Source organism: Lepidochelys kempii, chromosome 1 (genome assembly GCF_965140285.1).
Source record: "Lepidochelys kempii isolate rLepKem1 chromosome 1, rLepKem1.hap1, whole genome shotgun sequence".
NCBI classification, from domain to species: Eukaryota; Metazoa; Chordata; order Testudines; family Cheloniidae; genus Lepidochelys; species Lepidochelys kempii.
Window position 1 is genome coordinate 262,442,584 of NC_136380.1, and position 27,745 is coordinate 262,470,328.

The 27,745-nt window shown below is 51.8% G+C and overlaps 1 protein-coding gene across 1 annotated transcript; it reads right to left on the reverse strand.

The window, feature by feature from the left end:
• LOC140904906 (cytochrome P450 2D14) lies at positions 1 to 27,745 on the reverse strand. The gene is made up of 9 exons (XM_073327260.2): positions 27,337 to 27,745; positions 23,116 to 23,287; positions 21,718 to 21,870; positions 20,519 to 20,679; positions 20,202 to 20,375; positions 9,329 to 9,470; positions 7,633 to 7,820; positions 6,454 to 6,595; positions 1 to 1,404 (listed from the first exon to the last, which is right to left on the reverse strand). Exons 1-9 carry the CDS (start codon positions 27,547 to 27,549, stop codon positions 1,226 to 1,228), a joined length of 1,524 nt encoding a protein of 507 aa, XP_073183361.1. The 5' UTR covers positions 27,550 to 27,745; the 3' UTR covers positions 1 to 1,225.

Below are 27,745 nucleotides of genomic sequence, written 5' to 3' on the forward strand. Positions count from 1 at the left end.
TTAAAGAATAAAATAGTCCTTTTTTTATTAACGTAATTTTACTATTTTGTATACATCACTCAAATTATAACAATCCTTTGCAAGGGCAAATTACAGGCTTATCATGGAAAAACCACAATATTTTGAGGCAAATTAGTGGCAATTCCTCCCATAGTCGCTTTACTCTAACAGAAGAGGTTTCTATTCCAAAGAAACTGTGTTAACCCTTTTCCGGGCTGAAAGTGAAAGGAACATGTATAATGGAAGAAGGAAGGTGTCGTGTACGAGCATAGCATAATATCCCTTTAAATAGTTTGTGAGCCTTATTGTTCCATTCCCCATGCGCTGGTTCTTTTAGAAGTTGCCAGAACCCAACCAGAGCAGCAGTGTGTAGGTGGAGGAATGCCTGGCACGTTGCGTATTTCCAATAAACACGGGTTTGGACCCCACTGTACACATGTGGTTCCTTCATATTACGTTTGTGTAAAGAGCAAAAGATAAGATCAAAACTGGAATTATACCAGACAAACTGTTTGGCCCGAGGGCCACATCTGGGAATAGAAATTGTATGGTGAGCCATTAATGCTTGGGGTTGGCATGCAGAAAATTGGGGTTGGCATGCAGGAGGGGGTGCAGGCTCTGGGGTGGGGCAGGGGATGAGGAGTTTGGGGTGCAGGAGGGTGCTCAGGGCGAGGATCGAGGGGTTTCGAGAGAGGGAGCAAGATCAGGACTGGGGCAAGGGGTTGGGGCGTGGGGAGAGGCTCAGGAGGCGCAGGCTCCAAGCGGCGCTTACCTCAAGCAGTTCTTGGAAGCAGTGGCATCTCCTTTCTCCGGCTCCTACGCCGAGACATGGCCAGACGGCTCTGCACGCTGCCCCATCCGCAGGCACCGCCCCTGCAGCTCCCATTGGAGTGCGTAGGAGCCGGAGAGGGGCCATGGCGTGGCTTCGGGGAGCCACAGACACAACACTAAGGCCAGGTATACACTACAGGCTTATATCGGTATAATTATGTCGCTCAGGGTGTGAAAAATCCACACCCCTGAGTGACATAGTTATACCGACCTAACCTCTGGGTAGACAGCGCTGTGTCATCAGAGCTTCTCCCATTGACACAGCTAACGCCTCTCAGGGAGGTGGCTTAACTGTGCCGACGGGAGAAGCTGCCCCGTTGGAGTAGGAGCATCTTTCAGCTGAGCACTACAGCGGTCCTAAAATATATGAGGGGAACTTGGCAGAAAACAGCACTTATCTTGGGACAGCCTGGATCTGGTAGGGGTGGGGCCTGAGTGTTGCAGCAAAGTGTCCATCCTCTCGAGGCCTGGCCTGGCCCTCAGGGAGACGGATGGTGAAGTGCTGCAGGAGGCTGGTGAAGAAGAGGAAAAGCTCCATCCTGGCCAGTTGTTCCCCCAGGCAAACACGGCGACCTGCAAGCGTGGGAGTGAGAAAAGAGGGGAGGAGGAGGATACAACATCACATGTAAATGACTAGTCACTGAAGGAGTAAGACCCGTACTGCGCACCCACAGGTTGGAGTGAACAGAGAATCTGCCTTCATATGCAGCAGATGCTGAGTCTCCCTATTCCCAGACCCTGTGTGAACAGGAACAACTAGGAAATACTTCTCCAGACCGACCAATGTTCTGTTTAATCCGATTCCCTGTCTCTGATGGTGGCCAGGACCAGAAGCTTGGAAAGGGGAATTACTGCCTAGTCAGCCTGACTCAAAAGGGTCAGAGACACTCTAATGCACAGGGCTAAATCTGTAGCTGGTTAAATTGGCAAAACTCCTTCGATGTAAAAGGAGCTGTGGTAATTTACACCAGCTGACGATCTGTCCCATACGCTCTTTGTGGAATTCTTGCCTTCTAGAATCTAAATGGGCAAATAAATGCCTTTTGGATAGAGAAATCTGAGGTGGAACAACATGCCCATGCTACCAGGCAGGAGATTCTGGTTCAAGTGCGATCTGGGGACATTGGTTTTCTGGACTCAAGGCAAATACAAGTGACGCATCTTCACCAATGACCCATCTCAGGCTAAACCACTGCAGCAAGCCTTTGCAGTACTCGTACAAACAGGATCACCTCACCGCCAGCCCGAAAGACTTCACTGGTCCCATATCTACTCCCGCAGCCACTGCAAAATCCTTCTCTTGTCATAAAGGTTCCTAATGACCAACACCCCCATCTTCCTCTTTGGACTGTTCCCTTTGAAGATAGTCAAATGAAACTTTGAGGTCTAAGAGCTGATACCTGAAGTGAATGAGTTACGGGTCAGACCATGTTATGAGCTGGGTGAAACCTTGTGTGACACAGGACCACAAAGGGTTACACAACTAGCCAGCTAATTGACCCAGATTCAACCTTGAGAAACGTATTAGTAGATAAGGATTATTTTGTTGTGCATTTAGATCAGGGTGGACAAAGTTTTTGGCCCGAGGGCCACATCGGGATGTGAAATTGTATGGAGGGCCAGGTAGGGAAGGCTGTGCCCCCCAAACAGCCTGGCCCCTTCCCCCTATTCGCCCCCTCCCACTTCCCGCCCCCTAAATGTCCCCCTCAGAACCGCCGACCCATTCAACCCCCCCCTGCTCCTTGTGCCCTGACTGCCCCTAGGACTCCCTCCACCCCAAACCACCCCCCCGGGATCCCACCCCCTATCCAAGCTCCCCCCGCCTGCTCCCTGTCCCCTGACTTCCCCAACCTATCCACACCCCCGCTCCCTGACAGGCCCCTCAGGACTCCCACACCTATCCAATTTCCCCCTGTTCCCCGACCCCTGTCCACCCCAGAACCTCCACCCCATCCAACTGCCCCCTGCTCCCTGTCCCCTGACTGCCCCCCGGGACCCTCTACCCAACCCCATCACGTGTGCCACCACCCGCTTTCCATGACACTCAGAGCAGCAGGAGCTCGCAGCCCCACTGCCTACGTGGTGGCATCACTGCGTGGCTGGGGGAGTAGTGGGGGAGGGGCCGGGGACGAGCCTCCTGGGCCAGGAGCTCAGGGGCTGGGCAGGACGGTCCTGCGGACCGGATGTAGCCCGCAGGCCATAGTTTGCCCAAATCTGGTTTAGATACCTATTGTTAGAGGTTGACAATGTAACCAAAGGGCTCCTGTCTATCGCTGTCAGAGATCAAAAGGAGATGATAACATTAAATGAACTGTCAATGTAGTAATAGCACTGTCTTCATTTCTCTTTGAAGTATGTAGTAAACTTCCTGTAAATGGCAGGCAATGGGCAGTTGCCTTACATTAATTCATGTAACTAATTAGCAATGGTGCTTAGGAAATAGGAGGTTACTTCAAGACCACTACTGGTCACCCAAGGACTGCACGCTGTCAAGAGGCTGCTGAACAACTATAAAAAGAACTCTAGGGCCCTGAGCCTCTTATCTCAGATCTGCTTAACCTTCATCAGGGGAAGTTTGAGTCACAAGACTGAGGTCTCCAGCTCCATTCTGGATCACCCTGATCTTGGATATTGGACTTTGGACAAGAACCTGAAAAACTGATTCTGGAAAGGACTCTCTGAAATTCTAGAGCTCACCCACTCTACTATGAAACTGACCTAAGCACTTTGTTCATATCTGTATGAATAATGATCTTTTAACCAATACTCTCTCTCTTTTTTCTTTTTTAATAAATCTTAGTTTTGTTAATAAGAATGGGCTGTAAGTGTGTATTTGGGTAAGATCTGAGATATTCATTAACCTGATGGGCAATGTGTCCGATCCTTTGGGATTGGTAAATTTTTTACATGATGAACAAGATTTTCAGTAATCCTCATCATATCTGACTTGGGTGTCTGGGTGGGAGCTCAAGGGTGGGTTGCTTTCAGGGAACTGTATTTTGGCTTCTGGGTAACCAGTAAGGTATTGTATTGTAGAAGCTGTTTTGTTGCTGGCTTGGTGAATCTAAGTATTACAATAACCACCACTGTTGGGAATTGTCTGCCCCATTCTTTGCAGTCTGCCCTAATTGAGCAATGTCAGCATGCCCGCCCCCCCGCCTCGGTACTCCGGTCACACCTTGTTATGGGTTGACTCAAAACCTCATTCAAACTCATGTGTGAACATGCCTGTCACTTACGATAGTTGTAAGAAATACATAAGGGGCCACACCTAATACAAGGCCGAATAGAATCCACCCAGAAACTAGCATCAGGTGGGTAGGGAGTTCCACTTGGTATTGTGACCAGGATGAGGGGGAGTGGAAGGGGGTTGTGAGTCTGTGAGAGAACACACACAAACTGAGAACAGACAAAAACAGAGAGAGGCAGAGACAAAAGCAAGAAGGACAAGCAGTAATAGCCTGTGAGCGCAGCGAGACCCTAGAGAAAAGCTTTGGGTCTGTTGGCAAAAGAGGCTTTGGGCCATAAGCCAAGAACCTGCTCCTTTTGTTACTGGTTCCTCTTGAGTTCAGAGGAGCAGGACTTTGTACATTCCTTATAAATAAACAAGACTGCATCAAAGAAAATACCTGACTCCATCAATTTCTACTTCCAACTGGAATGTCTCCAGGGCCCTGAAATTTGAAGAACATAAGAACAGCCATAGTGGGTCAGACCAAAGGTCCATCTAGCCCAGTATCCTGTCTTCCAACAGTGGCCAATGCAAATAGGAAAGGTAGAGGTGTTGTGCTTTGTGCTGCTAAAGTACAAATACTGAGCTAGCTAACAAAAGTCCATTCTTGAATTCTGTGAGGCTCTAGACCAGCAGGTCCCAATTTTTTTTCCGGAGTGACCCCGTTTTAATGAAGTATTTCTGTCCGGAATCCCAGACTACATGGAGGAGCCAAATGGTGTCCTCTGCACAGCACGATCTCAGACACACCGTAAGGGAGAGCTCACCCCTTGAGGAGAACGCCATTTTGCTCTACAAAATGGTGTCCCCCACCAGGTGTGACCTCCTACATATGGTGCATGCGAGGTCATGCTGTACAGAGCAAAATGGCGTCCTCTGCACACAAAGGATTGCCACGATCCCATGTGCTGCTGGCACAGCCCCATTTGGGGTTGTGAGCTGCGCTTTGGGAACCGCTGCTCCAGAGAGAGTGAAAGGCAGGCACTGACAAAGGGTGCAAGGGAAACTCTGATTACACTGCAGTTTGGCACAAATGGAAGTTGGCTGCTCAATTACCTGTTTACAGGCTAAAATAAAATCATAAAATGAAAAACAAAAGTGGCTTTTAACCAAGGATATGTCCACACTTCGGTAGGTGTAAGCTCCAGCTCAAGGAGACGTGCCTCCATTAACTCTGAGCTAGCTAGTGTGTTAAAAAGAGAAGTGTAGCCATGGGGATACAAGCAGTGGGAGGGGCTAGCCACCTGAGCAGGTACCTACCATCTTCGACGGGATCATCCTCATTGCGGCCAGCCCCGCCCATTGCTCACGCTGCAGTGGCTACGCTCCTACATGCTATCACTGAGTTAGCGTGGGTATGTGTCCCCAACCTGGAACATACACCCCCAGTCTGAAGTGTAGATGTACCCGCTGAGCCAATACCAGAGTATCCTGGAAATGCGTTAGAAGCTGCCTAACTAAGTTTGTGTCACATTTTTTTCTTTGATGGGACCTCAACCCCTCTCTGCCACTGAAACGGTTGGCTGCATTGAAACAAACCTAGAGAGCACCAACCAGTCACTGGGAAAGGTTCTGTGGAAAAGCTATAATCCTGCTCAGTGCATAGACCCTCCTGTCAAAGTCCTCATGGTTCACACTGCTGGGACTTCTGGGCTGCACTCGTACAAGCCTGGCAGAGGCAGTGACCCACTGGTTCAGGCTTCCCACTGCTGCTGATGTGGTGTCCAGAGGGGTTAGGACAGACCCTACAGACCCTCCACCAGCCACAGCTGGCCTCCTTTGGTGTGTATCCAAGAATCAGTATTTCCCTCTTCCCATCTCTCTGGTGAGTTGAGAGCATACGGGAAACTGGGAACATTCATCTCCCCTTTATCCCCGACTGATCCATGTTCCCCATTGCAGTGGTCCCAGAGCCTCCACGAACAAACACCTTCCTTTGATCAGGGGGCCTTGCAACAGATAAAGAAGCATGTGGGACACAGCAATTTTGATCATGCTTTAACAGAAAGCCTTAACTCTGACCTCGTCCCTTTCCCAATAACACACACCTCACCTGCGTGCACATTGTTTCTGAACAGATTCCTGGGCTTGTAGTTAAGGTTTTCCATTAGAGTGCAGAAGGGATTAATGTGTTGCATTCAGTATGTCCCTGTGTCTATTGGAGTATGAAGTAGTTTCTCTGGGGAGATGCAGCATGCTCATGAAGAACAGGCCCAGCTCAGCACAGACTGCACTGATCTTCCCCTTGAGGAAGCTGCTCTCATGATGAGAGGGACATCTTGCTTTAGAGGAGACTCATTTTCCCATAACTATAGTGGGTCACATCTCATGCACTGTGTCTCATTTCCACAGGGATGGCCTCTGCCAGCTGCTCCTCCCCTTGGATTTACCTGCAGAGAAAGGCAGGAAGGCCTCTCGCTTCACAAACTGCCCATCTGCATCCAGGAAGTGCTCCGGGTAGAACTGGTGCGGCTTCTCCCAAACCGTTTCATCCTTCAGCACCGAGGTCAAGTTAGTGATGACTGTCGTCCCCTGATCCACCCCAGAGAAGGAACAGGGTACATAAGAATTGTCACACCAGAACAGGCCAGTCCCTCTGCATTCAATATCCCATCTCAAGCAGTGGCCATTGTAGGATGCTTCAGAGGAAGACATAGAACCCAGCTCAGGTACCTCATTATATAATCTTACAGCACAATGGAGTGGGACGCTTTCAAGGCCCCAGCCAGTGCACAGCATATGCTCTAAAGCCCTTGTCCATTGCATGCTAGCTAGACTAAGAGTATGCAAGGGGTGTTTTCATGGTCTAATGAGGTTCAGGAGATGAACTCCCCCAGTTGCTTCAAATATTTTCTCAAGTTAATTTTAGCTCTGGTAAGAGTGTGCTGACTGAGAGACTCCAAACCGCAATTCTCATTGTCTTCACAGAAAAAGCGAGATCTTTCCCCTCTCACATGCCTCAGGCCTGAGCTAGAGGAGCTTCCTCTAGGGGCGAAAGTGGAATTGAGTACTGTGTGGCTTTGGTCTCTCCAATGAGACTCTCACCAAAGAAGGCAGTAATTGCCTGTCATTGTCTCTTGTCCATTTGGAACTGGACTGAGATGCACAGTGGCCTCTGAACACCCTTCAGATAATAGTGTGTTAGTTGCTACTGTGTTGGATTTGAACTGCTGACCTAGCCGGTAGTTTCTATACAGTCAGTCAGCATTACCTTTCTCCACCTTCAAGCAGATGTACTGAATGTTAGAAGGTGCCCAAGGCAAAATTACAGTCTCCCCTGTAAGGATTGAAATCCTTAGTAGTGTCTTAGCTCAATTCGTTGTTTTTTCAGATATCCAAAGACCTGTTCAAGATGGAGCTAACCACATAAACAAGGCTGTCTCTGAAGCCCAAGGCCTTTTAAAACTGCACATTTGATAACTCGCCAATGGTTGTGTGATTCAGGGCCTGGTGCTCCACCCCCCTCTGCATGGAACCTTGGGGAGATTCACATATGGAATGTCTGCAGCTGCAGGACATAAGTCTGCAAGGGGAGAGGAGGTCTGCATCCCCTGCCTGGCCATAGATACCTTTGGAATGAAGAAGCCTTGGAGCTCGGTGTCCCGGTATGTCATGTGAGGAACTCCAGAGGGAATGATATCCCCATAACGTTGAGTTTCATGGATCACAGCACTGGTATAAGGCATGTTCGCTTGGTCCTCCATCTGGGGTGACCTGTCCCTGCCAATCACCTTATCAATTTCCTCATGGACTTTACCTGGAAAAAGACACTTTACATCCTCCTCAATGCAACATAATGATGTACATCAACACCATAAAAATGGGGAACCTATGCATTTACCCTTAGGCTTTAAACCCTGTGGGGCAGGAATGGTCTGTCTATTTGTACAGCGCTGGGTTTATATTCGGTGAGTTTGTTAGCCACCTTCCTACCAATCACTGAGCAGTTTACAAGCACCTGAAAGCAAGAGTGCAAGGGAGGCAGGGTTTACCTGGCTGAGGGCAAGGGGGCAGAGCAAGCCCCATAGACAGTAGGAAAGAGAGAAATGCGGAATTAGGAGCTGAAGGACAGCACACTCATCTTCGGTTACTCAGCCCAACTTACACAGTCATCCTCTGTTCTATAGGCCAATAAGCTCATTGGTCGAGACATCCCACCTTATCCATACTCTATTTGACCCACTTGTGCCTCTGGCATTAGCACATTCAAGCAGGTTAGCATTTATCCCTGCAGAGACCCTAAGAGAAGGAAGAGTTACCAAGTAGCTACAAGGGTCTCAAAGTGCACTTGTCATGAAGAAAAGTGGTGAGTGCTCCCTCTGACACTGAAATCTTGAACAGAGGCTTGCTCTCTCCTTTCTCCCTTCCCACAGGTCTTTGCTCTCCCCCTCAGAGAGTGCTCCACTGGAATTATTCCCCAATCACTGCTGTGACTGCTGCTACGGCAGCTTCTCTTTCTACGGCAGCGGAAAAGGACCTAAGGATGACAGTGGACGAGAAGCTGGATATGAGTCAGCAGTGTGCCCTTGTTGCCAAGAAGGCCAATGGCATTTTGGGATGTATAAGTAGGGGCATAGCGAGCAGATCGAGGGACGTGATCGTTCCCCTCTATTCAACATTGGTGAGGCCTCATCTGGAGTACTGTGTCCAGTTTTGGGCCCCACACTTCAAGAAGGATGTGGATAAATTGGAGAGAGTCCAGCGAAGGGCAACAAAAATGATAAGGGGACTGGAACACATGAGTTATGAGGAGAGGCTGAGGGAGCTGGGATTGTTTAGCCTGCAGAAGAGAAGAATGAGGGGGGATTTGATAGCTGCTTTCAACTACCTGAAAGGGGGTTCCAAAGAGGATGGCTCTAGAGTGTTCTCAATGGTAGCAGATGACAGAACGAGGAGTAATGGTCTCAAGTTGCAGTGGGGGAGGTTTAGATTGGATATTAGGAAAAACTTTTTCACTAAGAGGGTGGTGAAACACTGGAATGCGTTACCTAGGGAGGTGGTAGAATCTCCTTCCTTAGAGGTTTTTAAGGTCAGGCTTGACAAAGCCCTGGCTGGGATGATTTAACTGGGAATTGGTCCTGCTTCGAGCGGGGGGTTGGACTAGATGACCTTCTGGGGTCCCTTCCAACCCTGATATTCTATGATTCTATGATTCTATGATTCATACCCCCAGAACACAAAGGTGACAGCAGATGCTAAGAAGTTCTCTGTGGAAGATGCAGGGTTGGGAGAACCGGTCACATCTCCACCAGTCCCCTTGCTTACACTGGATGTCAGGGCGGAGAAGCATGAACAGCAATGCCCAGCGCAGGGTGGTGGAAGTGGTCTCAGTGCCAGCGGTAAACAAGTCAACTGTTACCATAGGAAGGTTGTTGTCATTGAAACTGCTCCCCGCATGCTCTTTAGCCTAAGGGAACAAAGGAGAGCAAGATTTGACCTAGATTTTTCTTGGGGAGAGAGGAGCAGAATTGTAGATAGTGGTAATTCATATTCTCAGACTGAAAGGTTGAATTGTTTGCAGAGTGCAGCAAAACACGTACATATGACAACACATGCTGTAATGGCTCCTTGGTCACATACATTTCAAAGTAACAATTTGTCCCACACAACATAGACTTCATCAGGAATAAAGCTCGGGACCTTCTCCTCCAAAAACACAGGGTATGTCTACACAGGCAATATAAGCCCAGGGTTCGGGACACTTGACTCAGCTGACCCTGCGTTAGAGAACCATGGGCTTGAGCATCTACACCGGGATAGTCAATAGGTAGACCGCAAGCCAAATCTGGACTGGTAGATGCTTTTGAACAGACCCTGAAATCTTTTTATATACTTATTATTATTGGTTTTTTTCTCTCTGCAGTCTGGATCTTGCCTATACCTTGACCAAGAAATGTGGACCTTGACAAAAATTTATTGACTACCCCTGCAGAAGTCTATGCTGATTATAAACCCTACGTTAAGAATTTTCGAGCCCAGGCGTGAACCTGGGGTTCTGGCATCCACACAGTAGCAGGCAGACCTGAGCCAAACCAACCATATCCCAGACTCCCTAGCACCCCCCCAGAGTGTGGCCGCTCTAGCCTTTGACTGTGGGGAAGCTTCATGCCCACCCTGCACGTTACAGGAAGCGTGACCAGCCTGCCAGCACTGCCTGCCGAGCAACATGGAAGAGGCCCCTTTTCAAGAACTTTTTTTGCTTGTGCTGTCACGCCTGGGTCAGGAATTGGGCAGAGTTTCCTTGAGGCGCTGGTGGACATTTCAGCAGCATTTTCTGACCCACCAAAGTCCAGGGGTGCCGAAACAATTTTTATAGTGGGAGTGCTGATGCTGGAAACCATGTATTTGGTCTGTGTTATTACTGCTTCAAGCCAGGGGGTGCGGCAGCACCCCCAGTTCCAGCACCACTGCCAAAGGCACCTGGAAGAGTTTACGAAGACGGAGGAGGAGTACCCAGGCACGGCAGACTCCCACTGGCTGATGCTGCTCAGTACACTCAGCATACATGCTGGAAACTCTGCCCACAGTCTCTTGCCACCAGAGTTAAAGGAGGGTCTCCAGTCAGTCTTAGACATTTGTGCCTCTGCAACCTCAAGAGGTCAGTGTGATCACTCTCACTTGATCAGGTCAGAAATTCCATGTAGTAACGAGCAGGGTGCAGCCAACATGCTAGCCAACCAATTAACATCAGGATTCCAAAAGTTCATATACGTACCTGGGAATAACAATCTGACAGGCCCTATTCCTGCCCTGGTAGCTTCTATGAGAACAGGACCGCAATGCTACCTACTGAACCAACAGTCTCCCCACCAAGTACTCTTCAGGGCCACCGTGCTTAGCGTACAAGATATGACAGGATCGCAGCACGAAGTAGTCCGGCTATCTTTTGTAATGCTGTGGATTTTATGTGTCTGTTTTCTAAGGGTTTCTTATCTCAATTTTTCTCAGACCAATTCTGTAAATTTGGACTTAGACTTCACATGGGCAATCACTAATATGCTATTTAAGAGCCAATTACAATGTAATTTGCTTTGTTTACGACTCAGAAGAAGAAGCTGACATTTAGAAATTTCACACAAAATGAAAGTTTTTTAAAAACGGTTTCAGGTTAATCAAAATTTAAAATATACTATAAAAATAAAATATAAAAATAAAACAAACAATAAAATAAAATAAAAGTGAAATGAAGTAATTTCTAAATGAAAAATTGAAATGTGCTGTGACAAAGTTCCTCCTCTACCTTGGCGGGTCTTGCGCTTATTGGCAGATTTGCTCGCCTTGGAGCTTCACGGCAGCCCTCAGCTTGGCCGTTTTCGTGAACCCACAGTCCAGGTCAACTCCTCCTGTGTCTGACCAGGAGTTGGGAGGTTTGGGGGGAACCTGGGCCCTCCCTCGACTCCGGGTTCCAGCCCAGGGCCCTGTGGAATGCAGCTGTCTAGAGTGCCTCCTGGAACAGCTGTGTGACAGCTACAACTCCCTGGGCTACTTCCCCATGACCTCCTCCCAACCCTTTCTTTATTTCCACCATAGGATCTTCCTCCTGGTGCCTGATAATGCTTGTACTCCTCAGTCCTCCAACAGTCCACGTTGTCATACTCAGCTCCTAGTGCCTCTTGCTCCCAGCTCCTCACACGGGCACCACAAACTGAAGTGAGCTCCTTTTTAAACCCAGATGCCCTGATTAGCCTGCCTTAATTGATTCTAGCAGCTTCTTGATTGGCTGCAGGTGTTCTAATCAGCCTGTCTTAATTGTCTCCAGATGGTTCCTGATTGTTCTGGAACCTTCCCTGTTGGGAAACGGAACGTCCTTTGCTTGCTCCTCAGCTATCTGCTTTCTATTCTTTCCTAAAGCCCCCTGGCCTGGATTTTTCTTACTTTTTGAACCTGCCTTAGTTCCCCCCTCCGACTGGGCCAGACGCCTTTTTGTTTCGTTTCGTCTTTCTGCCATTTCTTTGCCGTTGCTGAGTGCTGGTTAGCTGCCAACTTTCGCCAGCACCCCCCCACGCCTGTTCCCGGGTGCAGCTATTTGCCTCAGCTGAAACCCCCGGAGGAGGGGGGGAAGATTGCCAATCTGCTATCCAGAGCGGGGAGTGGAAGCCCCCAGACCCAGCTGTTTTGCTGTCAGCTTATTTCTGTAATTTTTCTCAGCCTGCTGGAAGCCTTGGAACACAGCCAACACAGCTGGAGAAGAAGATTTCAGAAGACAGGAGAAATAACCCAGGGAAGCTACAAATCATCGTGAAGGGAGCCATAAGACTGAGTAATTTTCTGAATTACACTCTCGTGGGGGGGAGTTTGACTGTGGTTTAATTGCATTTGTGGCGGCAGAGGGGGTGTGGCACGGAGCCCCCCCCCCATCCATCGGTGCCTGCCCCCCCCCAATACTACTACAACTGTCACGGCCCCCCCGCCGTCCGTCCCTGCTGGCAACTTGCCATCTGCCTTCGGATCCAGCTGTTTGCTTTGAACTTTGCCTTTCGGACTGGACACAATAGCCGACCAAACGAGACTCTTTGGACAAACGTGCGTGGGTCCACACACACCCCCCCCCCCCGGATTGTTTATTTTACAGCTTGCCCCCATCACCGGACCCCGGTTTTTGTTTTTCCCCCCTTCCAGTCCAACCTATTTGGCACCCCCCCGCACACCTGCAGCCCAGCAGGGAGGAGCGGTTAATCTGCTTCCCCCTCCCCCCTCCTCCTTCCGGCGTCTCCCCGTCTCTCCCTGCTCACAATGGCAGGGAATGAGAGGGGTGAGGCCCCTCTAACAAAATTAGCTGTCCCTCCCCCACCTCCCCCCCGCCCGACCCCCAAGGTCCCCCCCACCACTATTGTCAAAATACTTGCCCCCCCCCATTGGGGCACCGGCAGCAGGAGGCACCAGGGTGATTACTGCCGCTGCTGCGCCCACTGTCCCCCCAGATTCTAGGAACCACCCCCAGCTGGCCAGAAAGGTCAGGGCGGGAATAAAGGAAAGGGCCCCACTAAAACCACTAGGCCCTCCATGGCAGGGGCTGCCCCCACAGCTGTGGCCTCGTCATCGACCGTGGCGCCCCTCCCTGCATTTCCCTCCACCAGCTCCGTGAATGTTCCTCCCCCGGCCCCCAGGACGTATGCCCGGGTGGTGACGGGCTCCCCCCTGCCTGCCACCTCGTCATCTCCCTCGTCACCCCCTGTCTCCGCTACCATCACCAGCGGCCGGGGCCCTTTCCCCACCTTGACCAGGAGGCACGGTGTCCGTTGCCTCTCGGTGCCCACCTCGCCCCACGTGGAGACATACGTGCAGGCGTTGGCGAAGGTGGTAGGACCCACAGCTATTGTGGCGGCCTCCAAGATGTATGGGAAGGTCGGGTTTTTTTTTAGCTTCGGAGGCTGCCGCCCAAGAAGCGGTGGAGAGGGACCTGGCGGTGGGGGGGGTGTTTGTCCCCCTAGAGCCGCTAGAAGACCTGGGCGTTCGCCTCGTCCTCACCTCCGTTCCTCCCTTTTTACCCAATGTTGCCCTGTTACCCGCTCTCTCCACTCTGGGGAAACTTGTCTCTGTCATCAGCCTTCTCCCGTTGGGCTGCAAGGACCCCACCCTCCGTCACGTCCTTTCGTTCCGCCGGCAAGTGCAGCTTCTACCGCCGGCGGGGGCGCGTGACGGAGAGGCGCTCGAGGGGTCTTTCCTAGTCCCCTACCAGGGAGCCCGCTATCGGGTCTTTTACTCCACCCGAGAGGCCCGGTGCTACCTCTGCCGCTCAGCGGGGCATGTCCGCAGAGACTGCCCTATGGCCCGGGGGGGAGGGGCACCCGAAACCCCCGAGACTCGGCAGGACATCGGCCCCGTCGTTGCCGACGCCCCTCGCTGCCCGGCACCTGAAACCAACCCTCCTCCTACTCGACCCTTCGCTGCTCCCGTCCGGGCCCAAGAGATACCTTCCCTACAATGCCCGGGCGAGCAAGAGAGTCGCAGCCTTGCTATTACCAATCCAGCAGAGCCTATGGAGGAGGGTGTGGCAAGGATAGTACCAGGTATAGGAGAGGGCCCGCCCCAAGGAGAACCCCCCGCCCCTCATGCTGCCTCACCGCTACCCCCCCGAACCCCTGAACCATCGCCTCCGCCCCCTGACACGACCCCTGCTAACCAACCCCCAGACGACGCTATGGAGGGCTGGACCCTAGTCCAGGGGAAGCGAGGCAAGCGGAAGGCTCGAGCTCTGCTGCATCCATCCGACGCGGAAGCCCCCCGGAAGACCAGGAAAGGAGTCACTGATATTGAGCCTCCTGCTACGGCCAGAGTGAGGGGAAGATGGTGTCGGGAGGGGAAGATGGACTGGCATTGGAGGGCAGAATCCCCCCTCCACGGGAGACCCTCCCCTCCGAGACTCCTGAGGACGCCCCTTCTGCCTGGATATCACCCGAACCTCCCGCGGACCCCGAGGCGACCGTTGAGGCGGACCCTAGAGGAGAGGCCCCCGGGGTAGCAGGAGCTGGCCTCTCCTCCGTGTATGCGGAGATTGAGGCCCTAGATTTGACCCCGGTCACCCAGGGGGAGGATGATCTACTGCCGGCTGACCTCGAGCCTGGCAACCTTACCCCAGCCCCCCTTTCCCCATGCTCCCTCCCCCTAATTGCCTTCCCGGGCGAGCACCCTGCAGAAGGTGGTCCACCACCTGATGCCATGGCCGCCAAGACCACCACGGAGCCAGCGCCTAGCATTATTGGGAGCCCCCTCCCTTACCCTTTAACCCTTGACTCTGCTCAGGAGGCACTTTCCTTTAGCTGCTTGGCTCCTGAACCCCAGAGCCTTACCCCTGCCCCTGCCCAAGTCCCCTCCTCCTGCAATGCTAATGCCGCCCCTGGGGTTATTTCCTTCCCGCCTTTCGCAGATCCCCCCCAAGAAGCAGTCTTTGCACTTTCAAGTCGCGACCCATTAGGAGTTGCAATTTTTTCCCTGCCATCCCCCTCCACCCCAAGGTGTGAAATGAATTTAATAACCCCAGCCTGTCAGACGCCCCGTCGGTGGTCCACACCCTCTCTACCCGCCTTAGCGGACCACGAGGCTGTATTAAGAGCCCCACCAGGGAATACCCCGGAAATTGTAACCCCACCGCCCCATGAGCTGTGGCATGCACTACGAAAGTTCCTAGAACAGACCTGTGGCGCCCGCAATAGGGTACAGCTGGCTCTTCAGCTATGGGGGGACTTTGACCAAATCCTCCAGGCCACAAGGGCCCTTATACAGGAGGGCAGGGGGCAAGGAAGGCGCGGTGCTGTGGCCTACGAGCGAGCCCGCGGCTTCCGAAACGATCTACTCATCCACGGGATGGGTCACGGGTTGCTACGCAACCTGCCGGGGGCCATGAACACCCCCACCAACAAGAAACCCCCACCTCCCAGCCCTCCGCATGACGCCTCTTATTATTGCAACCCTGAATACCAGGGGCTGTAGGATGGCTCTCCGCAGGTCCCAGGTGCTCTCTTACCTTCGGGAAGGGGGGTACTCTGTAGTTTTCCTGCAGGAGACCCACAAGGACCCAACCGCCGAGGACAGGTGGCGCCTGGAGAGGGGGGACGGGGTATACTTCAGCCACTTCACGACTTGGCAAGCTGGAGTGGTGACCCTGTTCTCCCCCAACCTACGGCCCGAGGTGCTAGGGATCACTAAGGCCGTGCCGGGCCACCTGCTGCACCTTCGAGTCCGTATGGAGGGGCTCGTGGTCAATCTTGTTAACATCTATGCCCTGCAAATGAGCTTAAGGCGGCCACAATTCTATCAGCGGGTGTCCGACTTTCTCGGCACCCTAGATTCGCATGAGTGCCTAGTCTTGGGAGGGGACTTTAACACCACCCTCGAGGAATGGGACCACTTAGGGGCCGAGCCGAGCCCGGCCGCCGTGAATATTCTCTGAGGAATAGTTGAACATCACTCCTTAGTGGACATCTGGTGTGACCATCACCCAGATGACACTTCCACGTTCACTTTTGTCCGGGTGGAGGCCCATCGGTCACACCACTCCCAGTTAGACCGTATTTACTTATCTCGTTTCCATCTTTCACAGGCCCACTCCTCCTCCATTCGGCCGGCCCCATTCTCCGACCATCATTTAGTCACCATAACGGTCTCCTCCGTGCAGAGAGACCGGGGCCGGCCTATTGGCACTTTAACAACAGCCTGTTGGAGGACGAGAGCTTCGTGACGTCCTTCCGGGAGTTTTGGCTGGCCTGGCGAGAGCAGTGGCGTGCCTTTCCCTCGGTGCGGCGATGGTGGGATCTCGGGAAGGTGCTCACCAAGCTCTTCTGCCATGACTACACCCGGGGCACCAGCCGACGGCGAAATGCAGCGATAAAGCAGTTGGAACGGGAGGTCTTAGAGATGGAGAGGCGTCTGGCCGCCAACCCCGAGGACCCGTCCCTCTGCGGAGCGTGCCGGGAGAAGCGGGAGGAGCTCCGGGCCCTCGAGGACCACCGGGCCCGAGGTGCCTTCATTCGGTCCCGCATCCGCCTCCTTCGGGAGATGGACCGCAGCTCTCGCTTCTTCTATGCCCTGGAGAAAACGAGGGGGGCCAAGAAACACGTCACCTGCCTTCTTGCGGAAGACGGCACCCCCCTCACGGATCCAGAGGAGATGTGTGGGAGGGCCCGTGACTTCTACACAAGCCTTTTCTCCCCGGATCCGACCGATCCTGGTGCTTGCGAGGTGCTCTGGGAGGAACTCCCCACGGTCAGCATGGGCGACCGAGACCGCCTAGAGCTGCCTCTCACCCTGGCCAAGTTCTCGGAAGCCCTCCATCGCATGCCCACCAATAAATCTCCGGGCATGGACGGGCTGACCGTGGAGTTTTACCACGCGTTCTGGGACATTCTCGGCCCAGACCTAGTCACTGTCTGGGCTGAGTCCTTGCAGAGCGGGGTCCTCCCTCTGTCGTGCAGGCGAGCGGTGCTCGCCTTGCTGCCGAAGAAGGGGGACCTCCGCGATTTGCAAAACTGGCATCCCGTCTCACTCCTTAGCACGGATTACAAAATCGTAGCGAAAGCAATCTCGCTGCGGCTAGGGTCCATGATGGCGGACGTGATCCACCCAGACCAGACCTATACTGTCCCAGGTCACAGCATTTTTGACAACCTATTTCTAGTCCGAGACCTTTTGGAACTCGGGCGGAGAGATGGTCTGTCGTTCGCCCTCCTGTCTCTTGATCAGGAGAAGGCGTTCGATAGAGTAGACCATGGGTACCTCCTGAGCACTCTGCAGGCGTTTGGATTCGGACCTCAGTTTGTGAGTTTTCTTCGGGTGCTGTATGCCTCTGCGGAGTGTTTGGTTAGGCTCAACTGGACCCTGACTGAACCGGTCAGCTTCGGGCAAGGAGTGCGGCAGGGGTGCCCCCTCTCGGGCCAGTTGTACGCTCTGGCGATCGAGCCTTTCCTCTGTCTCCTCCGCAGGAGGATGACAGGGTTGGTGCTGCGGGAGCCGGAGCTGCGGCTGGTCCTGTCGGCGTACGCCGATGACGTACTCCTTGTGGTCCAGGACCCGGGCGACTTGGCGCGAGTGGAGGCATGCCAGGCCATCTATTCGGCAGCCTCCTCTGCCCGAGTCAACTGGGTCAAGAGCTCTGGCTTGGCGGTGGGGGACTGGCGGCAGGGGAGCTCCCTCCCACCCGCGCTTCAGACCATCCGGTGGAGTGCGGGTCCACTGCTCTATCTCTATCTATCTTACCTTTCCGCCACGCACCCTTCCCCGCCGGAGAACTGGCAAAATTTAGAGGGCGGGGTGATAGAGCGGATCCGGAAATGGACGAGGCTACTCCGATGTCTCTCCCTCCGAGGGAGAGCACTGGTGCTTAACCAACTAGTCCTGTCCACGTTCTGGTACCGGCTCAACACCCTGGCCCCGGCCCCAGGTTTCCTGACCCACCTCCGGAGATTGATTCTAGAGTTCTTCTGGTCAGGAACGCACTGGGCCCCTGTTGGAGTTCTTCATCTACCCCTGAAGGAAGGAGGGCAGGGCCTGAAGTGTTTACACACCCAGGTCCATGTCTTCCGCCTCCAGGCCCTGCAGAGGCTCCTTTATGGTGCAGGTAGTCCGGCGTGGAGCATACTGGCGCACGCCTTCCTGCGCCGCTTCCAAGGGCTCCGATACGACCGGCAGCTCTTTTATCTTTGTCCGAGAGGTTTTCCACGAGACCTCTCCGGGCTGCCGGTCTTCTACCAGGACCTCCTCCGGACCTGGAAACTGTTTCTAACGACCAGGTCCGTGGTGGCCACCGTGGGACCAGATCTCCTCATGGAGCCCCTGCTGCACAATCCCCAACTCCGTGTGCAGGTGGCGGAGTCCCGCTCGGTGCGCTAGAGGTTGGTCCTGGCGGAAGTCATGAGGGTCGGAGACCTCCTGGACTACGACCGGAGAGACTGGCTGGATCCCCTGATGCTCGCTCGGCGCATGGGGCTCTCCAGCCCTCATACCCCCCCGGCGCATACTTCAGGAGGTGAAGGCCGCCTTGACGCCCGCTGCTTGGGCTTATGTCAACCGAGCCTTGCGTGAGGGCGCACCCCACCCATCCTCTACCCCAAGCCCGCCGGACCTTTCCATTGGGCCCCCACCCTGCCGATCCCAACAAACCCCTCACCCCTTCACTGCAAGCCGGCTGCAAGAACTGCAGACGGTCAGTTTTCAAATTGCACCATGGAAATATTTATACACATTCCCGCTTCACACCCTTCACGCCCGCACCCTGGTGTCCCGCCCCGATACAAAGTGGCGGAACCTCCTGCCACCTTTGGAGGGTGAGCAACCTCGATGGGCCAGCCTGTATTCCACCTTGGTCCCGAGGCCTGTCGGGGACATCAGTTGGCGGCTCCTTCACGGAGCTGTGAGCACGGGCGTGTTTCTGACACGGTTTACCCCCATCCCGGATACTTGCCCTTTTTGTAATGTGAGGGAAACCCTGGCGCACGTTTATTTAGAGTGTGCCAGATTGCAGCCCCTTTTCCGGCTCCTCACAAATATTCTATTGCGCTTCTGGCTTCATTTCTCCCCTCACCTTTTTATCTATACACTTCCCATCCGTGGCCCCACAAAATCGCGGGATTTCCTGGTCAACCTCCTCCTAGCCTTGGCTAAAACAGCCATTTATAAAACCAGAGAGAGGAGGTTGGCCCATGAAACGTCCTGCGATTGTAGGGCCTTTTTCCGATCCTCAGTACATTCACGTATCCGGGTGGAGTTCCTCTGGGCGGCGTCCACCGACTCACTTGATGCCTTCAAGGAGCGGTGGGCGCTGTCCAGGGTTCTCTGCTCGGTGACCCCATCCGGTTCCCTCCGTCTGACCCTTTGATTGAGGGGAAGAGGGAGAGACGCCAGCCCCAGCCGTTGCCGCTGTGGATACCATCATTACTGTCATCTAAGAGGGGTCCTATAATACATGGGTGTCTACCCCCCCACCCCTAAACCGCCCACCCCGCAGCCGTGCCCATCTTGCTGGGCAGTCTCAGGAGAGGGAGGATCGGTGACACTGGGCGCGGCCCTAGGTAACTCGAGGGGGTGGAAGACCACGAGTGTCGAGGAAGCCCCCCTGCTCTGGGCCCAGGCTAGCCTGAACACTTCTCCCTCCTGAAAGCTGCTCTGTTATACCTTCTGTTTGTGTTGTTTTGTTGCATAGTTGTTTTGTTTCCTTTGGTAATTCTTGTAAGTGTTACAAATAAACCTCTTTTCTCTTTCAAAAAAAAAATCCTTCCCTGTTACCTTACCCAGGGAAAAGGGACCTACTTAACCTGGGGCTAATATATCTGCCTTCTATTACTCTCCTGTAGCCATTTGACCCGACCCTGTTGCAGTGCTGTTCTGACAACCTCAAAATGGAATGTTTCAAGCCTATCAAAATGTTTCATTTTCATTTTTTTCTAAATGAAATTTTGTCAAAAGTGACACGTTTCCTTGTTTCATGTTTCAGCCTATTCTTCAGCTGATTTCTGAGCGTGAACTCATTAAACTCACTAGATAAGTGAAAACCAGAAGAAATAGAATAGCGAGCTGTTCATACCAGTTCTATTACAAGCAAAATCCTATTGCTAAACTTGACAACACGGGAAGCTAACATGGAGTGTTCCCATCACTAATACATTCACAGAGCCAAAGAGATCTACACCTGCCCCTCTCCTCCTACCTTCTCTATCTCTTGTAGAAAAGCATCAGTGAAGTCTCTCTTTTGGGTAGGATTCCAGGTCATCCTGTGCTCCTTCAAAAGCTCATTTGTGAAGTCCAGGATCTCCTTTTGGGATCGGAAGATGCTCTGTGGCACTCCAGGGATGCGCAGCAGCCAAGGTACTACGACAAGGAGCTAAGATAACAGAGAGTGAGAGAGAGAGAGAGAGAGAGAGAGAACCACACCCTATGGCTCCCAGAAAAGAATCACTAAAATACAATCTTACTGATCAATCAAATGACAGCTTCTTACTGACCAAGTCATACATGCTGAGTTACCTGGGGCAGGAATCCAGCTTCTTCATTCAAGGCCTGATCAATCAAATGCAACAACCTCTGAAATTTCTTATTGTCATAGTCAAAGCGCTCACCATAGATGAGGGAGCAGATCACATTGCTAACTGCGTTGTTTATAAGAAAATGTGGATCAAAAGGACGACCTGAAAAACATACAGGACCAACCAAAGACATTAGGAGGCACAACATCATTGTAGCCTGCCCCTCACTGCATGGAACATACTGAGCAAGAACCGCTAACATTTCAAGACTTCTTATGGAACAACCAGTTGAAAGTCCATGCTCATGTAAGCTGGGGAAGTTAAAGATGTCTCACAGACTAACAGGGTTGGGCCTGCTCAATACTTGGAAGAGAGATCACCATGGAAAAAACTTAAGAATTGCAGGTTTCTGCTGCGGATTCAGTCAGTGGTACTGTCAGGATAAGCCCTGTCGCATTGTACGCTTACCATGTGTATTCTGCTTGGTAATTGTTAATAAATAGAGGTTATTACTGTGTAAGGCTCTTTCACATGTAAAAGATCTTGCAAACCCCCAAACGGTATGCCCTGAGCCCTAGGATTGGGGTAAGGGTGGGTGTCTAAATTAAGAGGGTTACGCCTTCAGCCTTAAGAACTGGGTCAAGTGGGTGCCCCCAGAATGTGCAAGTAACAGAGAATTGTATGCAGGTAACAGTACTCATCTCCTTGCCTCGGGACTGAACCCGGGCCGCCTGTGTACAGACAGATGTTACTGTGCTGCTACAGACATTTTTAAGTTGAGGCATAAAAGTGACGTCCTTAAAGACGTCATGGCATGTTTTGGAAGCGTCTTAGTGTTGATGCCTTCACCAGATTCCAGTTGAGGTAATTACATTCTACCAACCTAAAATTCCTCTTGCACATTCAATTGGAGGTGTCGGGGTTTTGTTGTTTTTTTTTTACTTCCCATCACAAACTGTCATGTTAAAACAGCTGTCAGGTTCGACCCCACAGGTGGCTTCATGATAGTGCTGGATGAATGATCACTATGTGTCTGGTCTCCAAAGCACTTTAGTATCCTTCTGGCTATCAGGGATTATGTAGAAATGTGAGATACTGTGTTATTATTCCTTCCTTCATAATCAGTCATATTACCCTTTCATTTCCTTATCTATGGAAGTTACACGGCTCCTCTGCCCCATCTCCCTGGATGCCACAAACCTTTTTCAGAACTGATCGCAGAGCATAGAAATCCAGCTTCCTCGGTCACACGGTGCTCCAAGGATTTCTTTCCCATCCCAAAGTTCCTCAAGGTGGAGAGTGCAAATCTCCTTTGCTCCTTCCACGCATGACCATATCTTGCAAGCACCACCCCTGGAAAATATTAACAAACAAGAGACATAATAACCTCTGGGAAGCACCATACAAAATTCACTGGACAGCAACAAAATAGGGCTGGAGGGACTGGCTTCTGAGAAAGGATAAAAGGAACCAAGTATAGCTTGGCCAAAATGGCAACTAATGGGAGCTATTATTTCAGCCTTCATAGGTGTAGGTGGTTAGTGCAGAAGGAGAGGGATTATTCAGGGAGGTCCAAGGTATAGCTAGGAGTAAGGGGATGAAATTCAGGACCAGATCCGCAGCTCGTATAACCGGATGCAATCAATGGAGCTAAGCCATGCTATACCCTTAGGGTGTGAGGCTCATGCTGGATGTCAGAAAACATTTCCCAATGATTAGATTGACTAAACTACTCAATAGTCTCTCAAAGGAATTCATGGATTCCCCACCACAAGTCATTTAAAATTGGACTGGAGAAAGCACTGGAGAACATACTATAGGGCGCATTCCTGCATTGGCCAGAGTATGGGCCAGGGTGAGCTGAGAACATAGGCGGTGTGTAACGGAGGCTGGAGGAGGCTAAGCCTCCCCAAACTTCTGCGAATAATCCCCACCATGGCCCCAGGCCAGCGGGAGGACTCAGAGCTCCTCCAGCCAGCCAGGGCTCGGGGTGCCTCAGGCCGGCGGTGGCTTGGGCAGGGCTTCTCCAGCTGCAGTAGAGAGCTCAGGGCAGGGAACTAGCCTCCCCAAATGGGAGGTTCACATACTGCCCATGGTTGAGAAGATGTGACTCTATAGATATTTGTCCAGCTCTAATCTTTCTAATGAAAGTGCTCTGGGATAACCCGAGAGGATTCCAGCCCAACAAGCCTCCCTTTTAGGTTGCTTTTCTTTCTACCCTCCCCCACTTTCACTCTTGGGTCCTGGAGGTTCCTTGGAAGGAGGTTACTTTTTTTTACAAGCCGAGGAAGGTGCATACATATGGTGAGGGGTAGGACTCCGCCAGTTCTGACAGTGGCAGCCAATCGGTATTGATTGGCATGTACATCCCACTGAGCATTTCAGAACGGCCCTGTCTTAGTAGTTGTTGCAGCGCTGAAGTTGGGAAGGAGAGTCCCCAGTTCCATCTCGCCTGACTTCCTCCTCGCGAGAGGGAGCGTCAGGGGCAGACTCCAGCTCACTCGCTAAGTCCCCTTCAACCTCTCCAGGAGCTCAAATGATAAAGCCAGTCCCCCTGCAATGCTGCCAGAGAACTATGTTAGTTTCCAAGGTACTTGCCTTCAGAGTTCTCTCCATAACCCATCTGTTCATATATAGGAAAGTATGGTCGGTCAGCAAAGTCCTCTGATTTCTGGACCAATGCTTCCTTTACTGCTTTGAATCCATTCACTACTATCAGATTAGTCCAGCAATTCTGAAGACTAAAGACATTTCCATATTTTTTACTCAGCTGCCAAGAAAAGAAAAGGGGAAAATATCTCGTTGGAAGCCAGATGGGGTCTTTAACAACTACCAGAGGTCAGGACCTCTTTTGGTGTCTTCAAGGATAACAGACCCAAGCATACATTGTTCCTGGTGTGGCACTGGTTTAACCACTGACACAGACAGCCTTCTACAACGCTTCCTGCAGCACATGGCTTTGCCTAGGCGATATCCCATTCAAGTACTCACCAGGCCCAACCTTGCTTCGGTTATGAAATCTGATATCACCACAGAGGGTACAGCAGTGCTGCCTACAGATACACACAAAATAAAAATTACTGACAAAAGGGATTGGGGGTGGGGGAGGGCGTTTCCTGTGATGCTGGCAAACGAGGTGCCAGCACTTGCCCAGGCTGCAGGCACTAGCTAAGAACTAACAAACTCATAGCTGGAAACCAGACCAGGTCACCTGTATGTTAGTTTGCTCAAAGTAGGTATTAGTCTTACAAGAATGTATTTCGTGTTTAGGCTATGAAATGCTTGTGAGTTGCTGCAGGCGTTAATCTCACTTGCAATGTCGGTGTTCCACGCCACGAGAAAATCTGTACGTTTTGCTTTATAACTTTGCAAATGTCCGCTCTGCGCTTGTGAACCAGGCACAGGACTCCTCCCCCACCCCATCCAGAAGGGCTATCAAAATCAGCTGGCTCAAGGAACATTGCAATACAAAGGACTGCTTAATGGCCCTATCCCCCCTTGGAAATGCTCTGTGCAAGGAAGCTTGTTCTGTGGACTTGGAAGCTGAATGAAGGAAATAAAACAAAGTCACAGGAAAATTTTCCATCTCTTTGGCTGTCTGAACTCTGACAGGGCTAGAGATCCCCAGGGCTGCCTGCTGGGTCTGCCCCGAAAGACACTTTGAATAGACACATCACTGCAACTTGGTCACTCTTAGGATTTAGATGGTAACTCATCTGTGAGTATATGTTTGCTTGCTTGAACCTGCAAATAACTTTGTAATTTCTTTTTCCTAGTTAACAAACCTTTAGATCATTTATTACAGGATTGGCTACAGGTGTTGTCTTTGGTGTAAGATCTAGGGTACCAACTGATCTGGCGTAAGTGACTGGTCTCTTGGGAGCGGGAATAAGCTGAATGTGGGGTGATTTTTTTTGGTGACCATTTATCAGTAAGTTCAGTTTGTCTGAGTGGCAAGATAGACTGGAGAGTCTAAGGGGACTTTCTGTGACTCCATGGTAAGACTGTTACAATGATCCAGGAGCAGGGGTGCCGGAACAGAGGGGGCCGGGGGCTCTCAACTGTGGCCAGGCTCCCTGGGTGGCTCTTACCACAGCCAGGCTTGGGCTTCCAGGCTGGCTGGGGGGTAGGGCCTCAGGGGAAAGAGAAGGAGCAGGGGGTGGGGCCACAGAGAGGGCAGAGCCTGGGGGGAAGAAGAGAGGAAAGATAGGGTCACAGAGGGGGCAGAGCCCCATGTTCTCCCACACACTTCTACCGAGGTCCAGCACTCCTGTCCAGGAGGCAGAGGTGAAAGTAAGCCAGTCCGGCGTACCGGCAAGAGTCAGTACGCCATGCCGGACCGGACCGGCTTCCCCGGCAGTGCTTTAAAGGGCCCGGTCCTCCGGCCACTGCGGGGAGCCCTGGACCCTTTTAAGCACCACCGGAGCTCTGGCAGCGGGGCAGTGGGAGCACTCTCACTCATGAGCCACTCCCGAAAGCGTGACCGTTTCTTTGCCCCATCTCTTAACCTATGTGGGTGGTGCATTACCCCAAATACATTCGCCAGGAGATGGCTTATTGCCGCTATGAAATGTAATGTAACTATGATGGTATCCTAGCCAATGCTGTTCTGAGCATTACAGCAGATGGCAATGACACTCAGACAAAGGGAAATGTTAGGGCGTTGACTAGTGCCCTAATGCAGCTCTGATTCAACTATTTTGGTCGGGGAAGAAATCACATCCCTGACTGAAATCATAACTCGATACAAAAACTGTGTGTAGACCAGACATGCCTAGAAAGGGGACGCATAAAAGTCCTGCCCTTTTTCCACACTCAAGGGAAACCTGAGGAGGGGGCACCTATGGAATTGCAGGTGTTCAGCTCGTGCCCAGCAACTTTCAGGTCTTCGACCAAAGCAAACCAGGTAAACTTCATTGAGAATGTCATGCTTCTAAGTTCTTGGCTGCAAATCTGAGTTTTCTAATTATGAACCTTGATCCTTTCCCGCAGCCAACAATTGTGTGGTGCAACGCAGGAGAGGGTAGTACAAAGTTCTTTAAGATACCTCTGGACTCTCCTGGTCATGTGTGCCAGGCCAGTCCCGTTCCCCTGCAGTAATTTAGATTAGCCTGAAGGCCTTTCTAAATCGTGGCAGTTTTCAAGAACCATGAGAGGCAATTTCAGCAGCTGGGATTCTGCAGGGCACTGAAAACCATGGCCCATGCCCCTGGGCTACAGGAAAGCATCCCGTAGGAATTGCTTTTGGATTATCCCTCTGTCCTGGCTGAATGCGCTGTGGCTGGCTAGACTAGCTTTGAGGCTACTTTGCACCACTCCGCCAGCACAGAGTGTGCCTGATGTGAGCGAGGACCAGGGCCACTGCACCCTGGTGACAGACAGGCATTGCAGAGCACAAAGCAGAACAGTTTAAAACAATCATCAAATAGTTTAGGCTCAAAATTTAACCTATTTTCAGCTTTTTGTGGGATTTCTTGAGGATTGTCCACTCATACAAGAGAAAATGCCTTTCTGGGCCAAGAATTTAGGGAGAGAAAAACCACAAGTACTTGTTTTTTGTGTACATGAAAAACACAAAGCACAACATATTGTGTTCCTGCTTTTCTACAATAACTTTCCTCAAAGCCACATGGGCATCAGCCAACGAGATTAGGGAGCTGGATGGGTTGATTCATGAGGAAAGATAAAATGAGGTAAATATATAGACTGGTCAAATATCTAAGGAAGGGGACTATGATTGATGCCTGCAAGTATCTGAAAGGTGCAAATGGAAAGGACAGAGTGAAATTGTTTAAGGTTGGTTGAAGGAGTAATGCAATGAAACTAAATAATGGAAAATTGACTCTGGACAGCAAGAAACACAACCTCAGCGAGAGGTGTATTAGACTGGGGAAGTGTCCTAGCAGAAGTGATGAAAGCCTCATTGCTGGTTATTAAAAAGGGATAAAGCCCTCAGGGGCACACCACCAGAAGGGAGAGGGGTGGATAAGAATAGGCCATTTCTACCTTTAATTTCTAAGATTCTGTAAGTAAAAGGACAGAAAAGGGAATAATACGTTGTTAGTAAAAATGTGGAGTTAAAACAGCTGCAGGTCAAAAGTGTTGTTGCTAGCATTGTCATAATCCGATTTGATCTGGAAACTCAAATGCTCTTTCTACCGCATGGTGAAAACAAGACCCGGTTTCCACGCTCAGACGCTCAATCATCTCTGGTGACTTACAAGGAAGCGGTCGTCCCTGCCTCCACGTCCCCAAAGCAGAGAAACTTTGGAATGAACGGAGGGAGCTGAGCAGAGACAAATGCATTTTCATATACGATAAATCTTTCGCTAGCCCTTTTCATCCCAGAGGATACGGATGGTACATAAAGGGACCACTTCACCCACCACTGAGTGCACCCACCTCTGAGGGGGAATGCAGCAGCTGTTTAACAGTGCTAATATTGCGTAACAGCCCAGCACGCTACAATGTCTCCAACTGAAATTACAGGGAGAAGGTAAAGAGTCGGGTGGGGGGGGTGTCCCGGGGGGGGGGGTGCGCAGTGGGGGTCACACTCCTCCAGCGCTATCACAACCTTTGCAGAGAACTGGGCTGGACTCCGGAGTGGAATGCTGCCCTCTGGGGTCCGGAGCCAGAGCAAGGCCGAAGCAGAGAAGCAGAGAGCCTTAGGGCCCCCCCGCCCCGAGGGGCACTGCCGGCTCCTGCCTTGGAAAAGCCCCGGGCCGGTCAAATAACCCGTCCAGCCCGCACCAGCTGCATTAACGAACCACCAGCCCCGCTCCCCAGCACGCTGGGCTCTCCAGCCCCTCTGGCACTGACCTGGGTAAAGGAGACGTGCGGGTTGTGGAAGTCGATCTGCAGCATGGTCCCAAGGAAGGGCAGAGAGCTCGGCCCTGGTGGGTAGCGACTCCAGCGCTTCCTGCGCTTCAGGAAATCAAACAGCAGAGCGAAGACTGTGAGGGCTATGCCCAGGGCTGGGAGGTTGTTCCCGCAGGATCGAAGCTGGGACCAGAGCCACAGGAGCAGCTCCATGATCTCTTTTTGCTCTCCTCCCCGTGCCTTCACCTCTCCCCCGGGCCTCTTTTTCCTGCTCCTGTTCTCTCACTCTTTGCTGTTTCTGCCTCCCTAGTTTCCTCCGCCCATTCCCCTTCTCTCGCTCTCGGTTTATTGCTCAGACACCCGCCCCGCTCTTGCTACTGTCACAGCTTGGAGCTGCCTGGCCAGAATT